We start from the raw sequence: 13,454 nt of genomic DNA on the forward strand, positions 1-13,454 counted from the left end.
TAGGAGTTTGTGTTATGTTAGATTAGACCAATTTATTAGACTTCCAATAGTTTGTCTTCCACAACAAACATGGTGTCCTGAAGCTCACTGATGTCCAAATTGTTGCTATTGTATCGCTTTTAGCAAATTTTTAAAATTTATTTCTGCCAATAAAAATGTATGTTGTATTGATGTATTATACTTTACAAAATTAATATCTAATTTTCTATTGCTATATCATTTAGATGTGCACCTCTTTAGATTTACCATTTTTCCTGTCTGAAATTTTCTTCTTCTTCAACATCTCATCTCGCCCTTAATTTGTGCTTTCCCAACCAAAAAACCCCACTTTCTCATCACCTCCCCATTGTTGTAGGAGTGATGGGGTAAGGGCATAAAAGTGGTCTCCACCAAATTTGAGCGTCAGATTTGAATGAAGCTAGGAATAACCATGCATCATTTATAAATACCTATACCTTATTTGGGTAAATTATTAGAAGTGCACACCTAAATTATATAGCAATAGAAAGATACTAATTTTGTAAATTACAAAGGATTACAAAGGCAGAGCATGCCGACAGGAGACCTTTTGGTCCATATCTAGGTCGGATGCAAAAAAAATCAATAAATTAATAAATAAAAACTATAATAATGTAAATAACAAATAAAATACATAAATGCATAGGTATGGGTATAGTTAAGTAATAAACGAACAGGTAAATAGTAGATGATAATAAATTGACAGATAAATGAGAATCAAACAGACAAATGATAACAAAACAAAAACAAATATGAAATAAATTATAATCATTACAGCATCTTGCCTAGGTGTTTATCTAAATGATTCTTAAAGCTTCGAACTGAACTACATTGCACTACCTGTGCAGAAAGTTTATTCCATTCACTAACTACATGGTTGGCAAAGTTGTTTCTACCCACTTCCAAATTGAATCTATTTCCAGACAGTTTGAGACCATTGTTTCTTGTCTGATTCTCATTCAATGTGAAAATTTTGTCACTTTTGATGTCAATTCCCTTTAGAATTTTAAAGACCATCAAGTCACCTCCAATTCATGTTTTAGTTTATTTTCGTATGATTCATTTTTGATATTTGGAATCAGTTTTGTGGCTCGCCATTGTACTTTTTCCAGTCTGTCAATGTCATATGTGTGCAACTGAAACATTGGGGGACGATGTTTGAATCTTCATCATACAGGAGCGAGAGCACTGGATGCTCTCTGTATAGGAGACTGGTATAGACTGTCATGGGGGCAAAACATTGTTCTCCCTACACAGAAGGAAGACTATGCCACGCCTAGCACACATGTATGAAAAAAGGACTTGTGGCTGTGACAAAGACTCCTTGTACTGGAAAGTGTCTGGTGGTTGGGGCACACTACAACACTGCAGTGCAACCCTATGGTACCTTGCTTGCATCCAATGTCAGAGCACCTTAAGACACTACCCCCCCCTCCCCCATCTGCACTTGTATGACCATGGCAAGGGTTATGTTTACCCACGACCTGGGGCAAGCAGTGGGGCCGGCATTGAGGGGATCCACACATGAGGACAACAGGTCCTCCACTGAGGGATGGGATGTGACGGGGCAGCATCTCTGGAGGCCGGTGATCGCTCCCATATATGGTGGGGGCAGCAATGCTCTGGTCATACATTGCCATTCCTCATCGGTGGAAAATGCATTTCAGAGCTTCCAATACAGAGAGATGGAGTTGGGTAGAACACAGCGGTTGGACGGGAGCCCAGAGGTCACACAGGTAAGCGGGTGGCCATAAGCGAGGATTATCTGTGCCGCGAACTGTAGTCTCCAGAGCATTGTGTTGGCAGTGGGCAATGGGTTGTCACCAGTAACCACTGGTATTGCCAGTGAGAGCACTCCTAACATGAGGAGGGAGACAAGCAGACTATGGTCCATCATCCACAAGAAGTGGGGCCATCCATATAAATATGGCTTGCATTTGGATGTGGCCCAGGTGGCAGCAAGTGTCTCCAGTGATAGTGGTGTATCAGGTTTCGGCATCTGTTGGAAACCATGGGCCACATTGGACAAGGCATACGTGCCTGGTATTTCAGTCCTGCATGCACACTGTGTCAGAGGTGGAATTAAAGGGGGTCCGTGCAGGAGGACAGCAGGTCCTCCACCAAGCGGAGAGGGCAGCCCAGTGCTGTAGAGGTGTGACACATCCGTCTGCAGTACCACTGGCAGGGCAGGATCGAAGGGTGCCAGCACAGGCAGCAGCAACAGAGCTCACCTTACAACAGGCATACCTTATTGCACCATTGAGTCAAGGTCTTCCTTCGCTTAAACCTGAAATGTAAGCGACATTGGCCTGGGCATGTGGGCAGCAAGGGATGTCGTATCAACTTGGAAGTGTTTTCATAGGGGGGAAGAGAACCATCATCTTTCCTAGGGGGACAGTGCAGGGGTTGCCCTTGGAGGCCAGCACATTGCTAAAGTCCCATAGGAAATAGTTGTGAGTGGTGGCCTGTGAGCTGTCAATGGGCAGTATTAGCTCGGCTCACCTGTTTACATATGTAATCACCAAGATAGACTCTGGGAAGTCAAGTGGGACTATGGCCAAGCCGAAGGAGAAGAAGGGTGTTCAGACCTCCCAATGAATCCGTATGGTGGCATTGTGGTCCCCGTCTCTGATGTCAAGGTAGTTCGGAAGCGTCCCATTGTGGGATGCATGCGAGATATGTCATCTGCATTGTTGGCACCAATAGCGGTGTCTGTAGGCTGGCTGCGGATATCTCCAATATGCCTAGGTGCCGAGTGCCTATCCCTGTGATGTCTGCACCTGTGTCAGGTAGCATGTACAGTAAACTTCCAATTATCCGAACTCCAAGGGGGATTAGAAATGTCCGATTAACTGAAATGTTTGGTTAATCCGACTTTGTATGTTTCATTCCCGTAGAGTTTTATGATGTAATGTCAGCTGCAATATTCGTACCTGTAAACTTAACATACACATGGAAATGCTTATAATAGTTCATAAACATATTTTATAGAGTATAAAGAGAAAATGTTTAAGGAGAGCTTGTGATACTGTATCGTCACCGAGAGGACTCATGAATGAATGTACCGCCAAACAGCCGATCAGGTGTAAACATGGAGTGTGCTGCCACCGTGTGAGCACTTGGTGAAGCTTGCGGGTGGTGCGGGGGTGGCAGAAGAGGCGGCGGGGTGTTTGAATGTTCGGTTGAGATCCAAATACGTTCGGTTAAAGCGATGGCTACCGTATTGAGAAAATGTTCGGTTAATGCGTTTATTCAGTTAAAACGCGTTCGGATAAGCGCGAGTTTACTGTATGTGGGTGCTGACAGGTGGCGGAGGGCAGTCGGCCAAAAGTGTCCCATTCCAGGGAGCATGTGACATATGTTGGCTGTGTCGTCTGCACCAAGAGCAGCTGTAGGGCTCTTGATATCTTCAACATGCCTAGATGCTGAAGGCCTATCCCCATGATGTCTGCACCTATGTAAGGCAGCACGGCACAGGCGCTTACAGGTGGTGAAGGGGAATGGGCCAGAAGGTACCAGGACAGCAGGTGCCAGCCTTCCTGGGAGAAGAGGTGGAGGTGCGTGTGTCTGGAGGGGAACCCTTTACATGGTGCATGCATGCAGGTCCTACTGGGCATCCAAGACAGTCACCATCAATGCCTCATGTGGGTGGCAGTAGGTTGCTACCTCCTGCAGTGACATAATTGCAACAAGGGAGCAGAGGTAGTGTGCCATTTCCTAAGCTGGGTAGGTGTGGCCTGTTCAAGTCAGCTGGGCTCCATGCGGATGGCACTCGCAGCGAGCAGGGCGAAGAAGGATGAAGGCCTCCTTGTTTGCGCAGCCTGCATAAGTGGCCTGGGCCCTGTGCAAGGTGATGTTTGTGGCTGGTAGGGTGAAGCAGTGGGATGAAGGCCTCTTTGTTCACACCACTGTGTGTATGAAGGCACGTCACTATCAATGTCACAATTTTTCTTGGTCCCATACATGCACAACGTGATCAGCACTGCACTCACAGTCCAGCATGTACTGTCACCTATTGATCTAGTTCCATCAGTGCTCCATTCACATACACGCCACTGATTCTCATATCGTCCCATGTTTCACTGTTGCACGTTGCAAGCAATTGCAAGCATTCTACTCACTGCATCATGTATGTCATATGTGTACAGTTAAAATGCGGGGGGATGATGTTTGAATCTATATTGTGACTTAAGCATACAGGAGCAAGAGCATTGGCTGCTCTCTGTATGGGAGACTGGTATAGACTGACGTGGGGCAACATCATTCTCCCTACACAGAAGGAAGACAATGCCACGCCTAGCACATGTGTATGAATGAAGACCTTGTGGCTGTTACAAAGACTCCTTGTACTGGAAAGTGTCTGGTGGTTGGGGCAACCTACAACACTATGGTGTAACATTATGGTGAAAACCTATGGTGCCCTGCTTGCATCCAATGCCAGAGCACCTTAAGATATTACACAGTAATTACGATTTTCTTGGCAGAAATCAATTATAGAAAAAGTTGGTAAAAGCAGTACACTAATGAATGGAACTGTGACAAGTGCTTGAGATGCTACCTTTGTTTTGATAGATGCAAAAATCAAAGAAATTAAAGTATGATAAATTGGTGTAACCTAACCTAACCTGCATTTCATAATGCAGTATGTGTAATGCTAGAGGTCATCAGGCTTGTTGTTTTCAGGGATGTTGACTGTTGGTTTTGGTATCCAATTGGACTGTGGGGTGAAGAGGAGTTTCATAGCTTGAAGAAAAGAATGAATTTCAGCTCCATAGCTTTGTTTAAAAAATATGGCATCACTTGTAGTGGGAGAATACCTGATACACAACATAGTCATTGCTATCACCAAATTAACATCGATGGGACAGGACAGATAAAAACATGGTGTCTCAAACCTATTTTTGCAACTCCATTCCGTAGTGTATTTGCTTTTAGCGGGTGTTCTCGTTGGAATGCACCTGTCAGAACATTTAGTTCACAGTGGTATATTTACCCTTAAGCACACTTGGGATGAACACTTCTATGCTTATTACAAAGGATTACAAAGGCGGAGCATGCCGACAGGAGACCTTTTGATCCATATCTAGGTCGGATGCAAAAAAAAAAAAAAAAAAAAAAATCATATTAATAATAAAATAATAAATAAAAACTATAATAATGTAAATGACAAATAAATTACATAAATAAATGCATAGGTATAGTTGAAATAATAAACAAACAGGTAAATAGTAAATAATAAATTGACATATAACTAATGATAAATGAAAATCAGACAGACAAATGATAACAAAACAAAAACAAATAATATAAGATAAATTATAATCATTACAGCATCTTACTTAGGTATTTATCTAAATGATTCTTAAAGCTTCGAACTGAACTACATTGCACTACCTATGCAGGAAGTTTATTCCATTCATTAACTTCACGGTTGGCAAAGTTGTTTCTACCTACTTCCAAATTGAATCTATTTCCAGACAGTTTGAGACCATTGTTTCTTGTCTGATTCTCATTCAATGTGAAAATTTTGTCACTTTTGATGTTGTCAATTCCCTTTAAAATCTTAAAGACCTGTATCAAGTCACCTCTGAGTCTACGCTTTTTTAGGGAAAACAGACTCATGTGTTTTAGTCGATTTTCGTATGATTTATTTTTGATATTTGGAATCAGTTTTGTGGCTCGCCGTTGTACTTTTTCCAGTCTGTCAATGTCTTTAATGAGATTCGGTGACCATACGGAAACAGCATATTCCAAATGTGGACGAACTAACGATTTATATAGCTTGTTAATGAGTGATGGACTTTTGAAATCAAAAGATCGCGCAATCAGTCCCAGAATCTTATTTGCTTTCTCAGAGGCTGAAATACATTGCTTGGATAATTTGAGGTCGTTACTGATAATTACACCGAGATCTTTTTCACTATCCACTTTTGTTAACGAATTTCCAAATAACTTGTAATCGTACTTACTGTTATTTTTACCTATGTGCATTACCTTGCATTTACTTGTGTTAAATTTCATTAGCCACTTTTCAGACCATTGCTGTAATTTATCTAAATCTTCTTGAATATCTAATTGGTTTGAGTGATCATTTGCCACTCCACACAGTTTTGTATCATCAGCAAATTTGGAAACGGTAGATTTTAGTCCATGGTCTATATCATTTATATATACTATGAATAGAAGTGGCCCAAGAACGGAACCCTGAGGAACTATTCCTTGAAGAACAGCTATCTTCCAGAAGAATTGCCAGGATATTTAAAATCAATCCCATGAATGATCTCTGTTTATTCAAAAAGCTAGTGATATTATCTACAACAATGGTGACGAGATTCTTAACTCTTTGTTTTTGGTATACCATAGTTTATGATTTTTGTACGGGATATAGAGGGACAATATTTTATTTACAAGAGAAATGAAATTGTTGGATTGAAGACATATATGAATATATAAATTAATCAAATGCATGCTGTGCTAATGGGTGACCATGGTCTTGACCTGGTACTTGGCGGTCACGAGTCTTTAAGGGGGCACTTTACATGTTGGCTACAGAACACTACAATATTGTCTTGAAGATCTTTGAAATTCCTCTAGTCGTGTTACCTTTCCCTCATCTTGAAAATTCCTTTTGTACAGTCTGGCTCATACTTCTGGTTAATGATCTTATATGCCTCAGTCTGATCGCCTCTTAATCTTCTGGGCAGTTATAGTTTCTCGAATCTTTCTTCAGTAAATCTAAAGAAGTGCACACTTAAAGACTATAGCAATAGAAAGTTAGCTGTTAGTTTGTAAATTATGATACATCTATGTAATATACATTTTTATAGGCAAAAATCAATAAGAAAAAGGTTGCTAAAAGCATTACAATAGCAACAACTCAGATGTTGGTGAGCTTATTTCAAAGCTCACCAACATCTGAGTTGTTGCTATGTTTTTGTTTATTATGGAAGGCTAAAATTGGGGTATGCATTTAGCATCCCTAGAGGTCATCAGGGTTGTTGTAGGCAGGGAATGATATGATTGTGTGGGACTGGACAGATGACACAAACATGATGTCTTGAAGCTTGTGTGGCAGCTCTTAGCTTTTTTTTTTTTTTTTTTTTTTTTTTTTTTTTTTTTTTTTTTTTTTTTTTTTTTTTTTTTTTTTTTTTTTTTTTTTTTTTTTTTTTCTGCCAAGAAAAACATATTACATTGATGTACTTTGATTTACCAAATTTATATTTAAAACCTTCTGTACAAAGATGCTGATGTCAGTGTCATGAGGCACAAGTATTTACCTAGTATTTACCTACTGTAGTTGTATTTTATGGGACGAGCAATGAACAACTAGTAAGTGATGCTTCCATCGCTGTTACAACCTGCCACTTCCACATCAACAACTTCTAAACCCATGACATCCACAGCCTTCACAGCTTCTGCAGAATGTATTTTGTGTGCTCATAAAAGGAAAAGATTCTTCTGTAGTGACAGTGACACAAGTAGAGAAAAAGAGTGAAAATGAATTTTTATTGGAAAGACTTATCTGGAGAAGACAGAAAAGAGGGAGCTGAAACGGGTCTCTTGTAAACTAACTGATCGCAGCTTGCTGAAGAGGTGCCTAAAGGTCAAGACTCAAGACCTTAACAAGTCACTATATAGCTGTATATGGAACCTTTGTCTGAAAGTCAAGAGCCTCAGCAAGCAAACCTTGGATATTTGTGCTGCTCAGGCAGTATTGGGTATATGTGGAGCACTACCTGGAAAAAGAATTGGGAATTGAAAACCACAAGATCAAGAAACATCTTGGAGACCTGGACAAAAACAGAACCAGTAGTCATATGCAAACCTCCAAAAAAGAGGAAACTGCTTACAGACCCTTCCTATGCTCCAAGGTAGTTCTGATTAGAAGTAGCTCATCCCTGGTGAAACAAAACCCCAACATGATTCACAGTTTCTGTAATGCCTTGGGTAATGCTTCAGTAAAAGCCAATAATTCTTTTTTTTAAAAAGTCTTGTAAATGTGAAAAATATCACTTACAAAATACTGCACTTCATTTACATCTAATTTATCAGTATCTTTTTTCATTAATATTGTTAATAGTTTTTTCATACAGAGATTGAAATTTTTTGTTTGTCATTGCAGCTCAGAAACTTGCTAATGGTATTTGTCACATTTTTTTATTATAGCTCAGAAAATTCTTTCTCTATGTACATACATATATTAACGGCTTTTTCCCTCCTGCAAGGGAGTTTGCCAAAAACAGGTATAAAATTCACTCCCACCTATTTCATCCCCACATACTCCATTCCCATTCACCCCCTCCCTCCCTCCCTCCCTCTTATCTTGGCTCCTGGATGATGGGTCATTCTTGCATCTCACATACTGCCCTGGGTCAGAAGCAATGTAGCAAAGGCATAGCACATCCACAGCAAGGCTGCTTTATTCAATTGGCAGACCACCCCTCTCCATCCCCTCATACAAAAAAAAAAAAAAAAAAGAGAGAGAGAGATGGGGAGAAATCCCTTCAGGCTGCATCAATATATCATTCACACATACTCCCTCACCCCCCATCCCCCATTCATGCCCATCCATGCATCACAGCATCATCCATACACATTCATTCTTCACCCACCTCTATCTTCTGTCTTCTTTCCTACCCAAGCATTAAGATCTCCCAATACCACTACATTGACATTTCTCTCTAAACCCTCTATGCACTCATTTAAATCTATGAAAAATTACTCCCTTTCCTCTACAATCTTCTCACTACCAGGCCCAAATGCACTTACAAAAACTCACGTCTCCCTTCCAAGTTTCACCTTCATCCACATTAACCTTGAAGAAACCTTCCACTCCACCACATGTTTACTTATCTTTTCACTTAGTAGTATAGCCACCCCTTCTCTCCCACATCGTCTCTTCACTCCTGAGAACCTCCCAACTACTCCCAAACTCGTACTCACCCCTCCCTTTCAACTTAGTTTCACTCAATGCCAACACATCCATCTTTCTTCTCACAAACATACTACCTATCTCTTCCCATTTACTCCCATCTGTACCACATCCACATACATTAAAAGACCCAAACCTTAGGGTTCTGGTTGGATATATATATATATATATATATATATATATATATATAATATAAATATCTTTTTTTTTTTAGGCTACAGAGAGTAGGATGCCTAGTCCAATCCCCATTCTGTTTTTTGTTGCCTTTTACAACTCATGTGGGAACACTCGGTGGCAGTATTCTTATTGAATTGTGTCTATAAGGAAAAAACTAGCTTTTAGCAAATTTATTTATTTATTTATTTTATTATTTCTTTTTTTTTTAACAAAATTTGGGTAGCGTGAAGAAAGATCCAGTATGGTCTAATTTTCAGGCATAGAGTAAATTAACACTACAATCTTTATCAAAGCGTCTAGTTTCCTAAAAAAAATCAACAGACAGATGGCAGGTTCTAATAGTTACCAAGGTATATGGAAAATAAGACTTTTTTATGGGTTTCCATAAAAATTGGCACAGGTATTTTTCATACTGTGTCTCTTTCAGAAAAATAATAATAATAATCTGTCTAGTTTAATTATTTTGATACAAGCAAATCAACTTCCTTATGGATAGGAGGGCTTTAAGAGGTAATGATAAGAAATTAAGGAAGACTATCTAAAGGATATGAAGAAATAGTTTTCCATATAGATACATAAATACTTGGAAGGTGATATAGCTCAAGCTGGAACAATACATGAATTCAAATCTAGATACATACATATACCAAAGGCTTTTTCCCCCTTACATGGGGGGGGTAGGCAAAAAGAAAAAGGCATAGAAATCACTTCCACCCATTTCATTTCCCATATATTCCACTCCCCTCCACCCTCCTCCCTCAAATCTAGATATAAGTGAAAATTAAGGATATGGACCAAGTCAGAGCTGTACATGAATTTGATGCTATGTATGATAGATTGGAGATTAGGAGATGGGGTCCAGTGAGTGTTTTTTCTTTCCTTTATACTACAATTAGGTAAATACATGTTAATGTACACCGAGATGAAATAGCAGTGGAATTTCTCATGTATCTGATTCAACTTTTGTTTTGCATAGTAACAACTGCACTTGTTTAATAATTTTTACTGTACTGGAAGTTTCAATCAACAGCACACTATATTGATATGTATAATGTGCTTCTGTAAAGTGGTGTGGGATGCTAGGGACAGTTATGGAAATTTTGCATGTTGCTGGTGTGGACAGCATTACATAATGTTATGGACATTTTTCTTATTTTAAAACCAGTGATACAAGGAGGGGCAGAATTGTCATGCAAAAGGGATAACCATTGTAATTTATTGATCATTCACTTTTTTCAGAAAATGGACAACCCAAACGCATCCAACAAGACCAGTAATGCCTCCCCAAAGAAGCCAGCCTGGGGGGAAACACAAACAGAATCTATGCCTTCAGTTCCTGCATCCTCCAGTTTCAAAGACCTTATGTCAGAAGATTTAGCCAAGGATCTTCAAGAAAGGTAGTTATTTTTAATGACTGAGTATTAGAGGGACCTACAGTGGGCACCTGCAAATGGTGGCCTTCCAAGATGGATGTCAGAGTTATCTCTCAACTTTTCATTAATAACCAATCAACATCTTCACCTCCATCTGGAGGTGCAGTACCAAGGGGCTGACACTTTGTCTTCAGACTCCAGACCAGGCCCAAGATTTCTAACCATTTTTATTGCATTTCATCAACCTCTTGGTGGAAGGTAAGTTGAGAGTGGAGGATAGATGGAGAAAGAGGAAAAGGACAGAAAGTAGGGAGGTGCTTAAATAAGAAAGAAAAGGAGTACAAGAAGAAGCTGAGAGAGGAGTGGGAGGGAGTGAAGAATAGAGTAGAATTAGGAGTGGAGGAGGAATGGGGATGGTTCAAGGAGGGAGTCTCAAGGTGTGAAATGATGGTGTGTGGACCAAGGAGGATGGGAGGAAATAGAGTGAAGGGTAGTGTGTGGTGAGATGAGGAAGCCAAGAATTGTAGAAGAGAAGAAGCAAGCATTCACAGACTGGTTACAAAATAGGACAAGAGAATCATATGAGAGGTACAAAGAAAAGATAAATAAAGTTTAAAATAAAGGAGGCAAAGAGGAGAGCAGATGTGAACTGGGGTAAGAGTATGACAATTTTTTTAAAGTAATAAAAAGATGTTTTTTGGAAAGAAATTAAGAGAGGAAGAGGAGGGGAATCAAGTAGAGAAGAAAAGGTAAAAGGTGCAGATGGAGAGATGATAATGGATGAGATGGTAGTAAGAGGAAGATGGGCAGAGTATTTTAAGGAGTTGCTAAATGTGAAGGAAGATAGGGAGAGAAAGGTAGTTGCAGTGGGAAGCACTAAGAAAATGACAGTGATGAGTGAGGAAAATGGAGGAGAAATAAGGAAAGATGAGGTGAAGGCAGTTATTAAGATGATGAGAACAAGTAAGACAGCTGGGTTGGATGGGTGTCATGCAGAATGTCTACAAAAAGAGGTACAGTGATGGTAGACTGGCTGGTGAGGTTGTTTAATGTTTGTGTAAGAGAGGGTGGGGTGCTGGAAGAGTGACTGTATAGTTCCACTTTACAACAGAAAAGGGGACAAGTGCGAGTGTAGTAGTTTCAGAGGGATCAGTTTGTTAAGTGTAGTTGGGAAGGCTTACTGGAGGGTTTTGATTTAGAGGATTAGGAGAGGAGCATAGGGAGTAATTGGTGAGGAACAGTGTGGGCTGAGGACAGGTAGGGGTTGCATGGATCAGATTTTTGTGGTAAGACATATGTGAGAAAGATTTAGGAAAAGTTAAAAATGTATTTAGGACTTTTATGGATTTGGAAAAAGCTGTGGGTATTGCAGATATATGAGATAGGAGGGAAACTTTTAAGAGCAGTCAAGAGTTTTTACGAGAGTAGTAGAGCTTGTGTTAAAATCAGAAATGGAGAGAGTGGTTTGAGGTAAAGGTGGGACTTCACCAGGGATGTCCAAACCATCCCAATACTCTTTCATCAACCCCATCTTCCAATTCCCTTTTCACCCCTGTTCTCCTCACCTCCTCATTTCTCACTCTATCTAGCCTAGTAACCCCTATCATATTTCTCAGACATTTAATCTCAAACACATTCAAACTCTTCTCTTCCTCTCTTATGTTCCATAATTCTGCCCCATACAGTGCTGTCGGCACAATCACCCCCTCATACAATCTCCTCTTTGCATCCATTCCCAAATGTCTATTTCTCATTACACTTTTTAATCCCCCAAGGCATTTACCCACTTCTCTCAGTTTACATCCTACCTCCACCCCCACTCTTCCCTTTCCTGCCACATCCGCACCCAAGTATCTAAAACTAACCACTTCCTCCAGTCTCTCTCCCTTAATACTCACTTCCAGTCTGCTGCCACTTTCTCCCCTTGTACATCTCATCACCTTACATTTACCCACATTTGTCTTCAAGTTCCTTCTTTTGTACACCTTCCCAAACTTTGTCACTAACTTCCTCAATCCCTCCTCTGATCCTGCTACAAGCACAGCGTCATCAGCAAATAACAACTGGCTTATCTCCCACTTTTCTTCTCCATTTTCTTTAACCATCTCCAATCCCTGACCCACTACCCTTGCATTCACCTCTCGCACCACCCCATCCATGTACAAATTGAACAGCCAGGGTGACATAACACATCACTGACGAAGTCCAACCTTTACCTCAAATCACTCTCTTTCCATTTCTAATCCTGACACAAGCTCTACTACTCTCATACAAACTCTTGACTGCTCTTAACAGTTTTCCTCCTATCCCATATATCTGCAAAACCTCCCACAGAGCCTTCCTGTCTACCCTATCATAAGCCTTTTCCAGATCCATAAAAGCCTAAAATACATACCTTTTCCTATAGCTTTCTCATATATCTGTCTTACCACAAAAGTCTAATCTACACAACCCCTACCTGTCCTAAAACCACACTGTTCCTCACCAATTACTCCCTCTGCTTCTCTCCTAATCCTCTCAATCAAGACCCTCCCATAAGCCTTCCCAACTACACTTAACAAACTGATCCCTCTGAAACTACTACACTCACACTTATCCCTTTCCCTTGTAAAGGAACTATACAGGCACTCCTCCAGTCATCTGGCACTCTAACCTCTCTTAACCTCTTCACTCCTGGGCACATCGCACGTCTGGCAGCATTAGCTGCCAGGCGTGCGATGTTGCGTCATAATAATTGCATTATAAAAAATAAAGTCACTGCTCAATTGCTCGTTCTCTTTCACCCGTGAATTTTGATAACCATAGAAAATATGATGAAGCCAGTTTAGGGAAAATGAGGGTCACGCAGGTACGACTACAATAAATATAATCAAGATGCCGACGTCGGCATCATCACGTACCCACTTGCTCCTCATGACGCCTATGTAGGCATCACCGTATGGAAGTGGTTAAAC

At 40.3% G+C, this 13,454-nt stretch overlaps 1 protein-coding gene across 2 annotated transcripts in view; it reads left to right on the forward strand.

Moving 5' to 3' along the window:
• Nucleotides 1–13,454, forward strand: part of LOC143020631 (serine/threonine-protein kinase RIO3) — a 130,169-nt gene that overhangs the window by 11,957 nt on the left and 104,758 nt on the right. For both annotated transcript variants that reach the window (XM_076177119.1, XM_076177118.1), the window contains exon 2: nt 10,367–10,524. In XM_076177119.1, the coding sequence (XP_076033234.1) occupies nt 10,370–10,524 (155 nt within the window). In that variant the 5' untranslated portion in view covers nt 10,367–10,369. The remainder of the gene's footprint in view (nt 1–10,366; nt 10,525–13,454) is intronic.

This window comes from Oratosquilla oratoria, chromosome 40 (genome assembly GCF_046742065.1).
Source record: "Oratosquilla oratoria isolate Oo_2021 chromosome 40, ASM4674206v1, whole genome shotgun sequence".
NCBI classification, from domain to species: Eukaryota; Metazoa; Arthropoda; class Malacostraca; order Stomatopoda; family Squillidae; genus Oratosquilla; species Oratosquilla oratoria.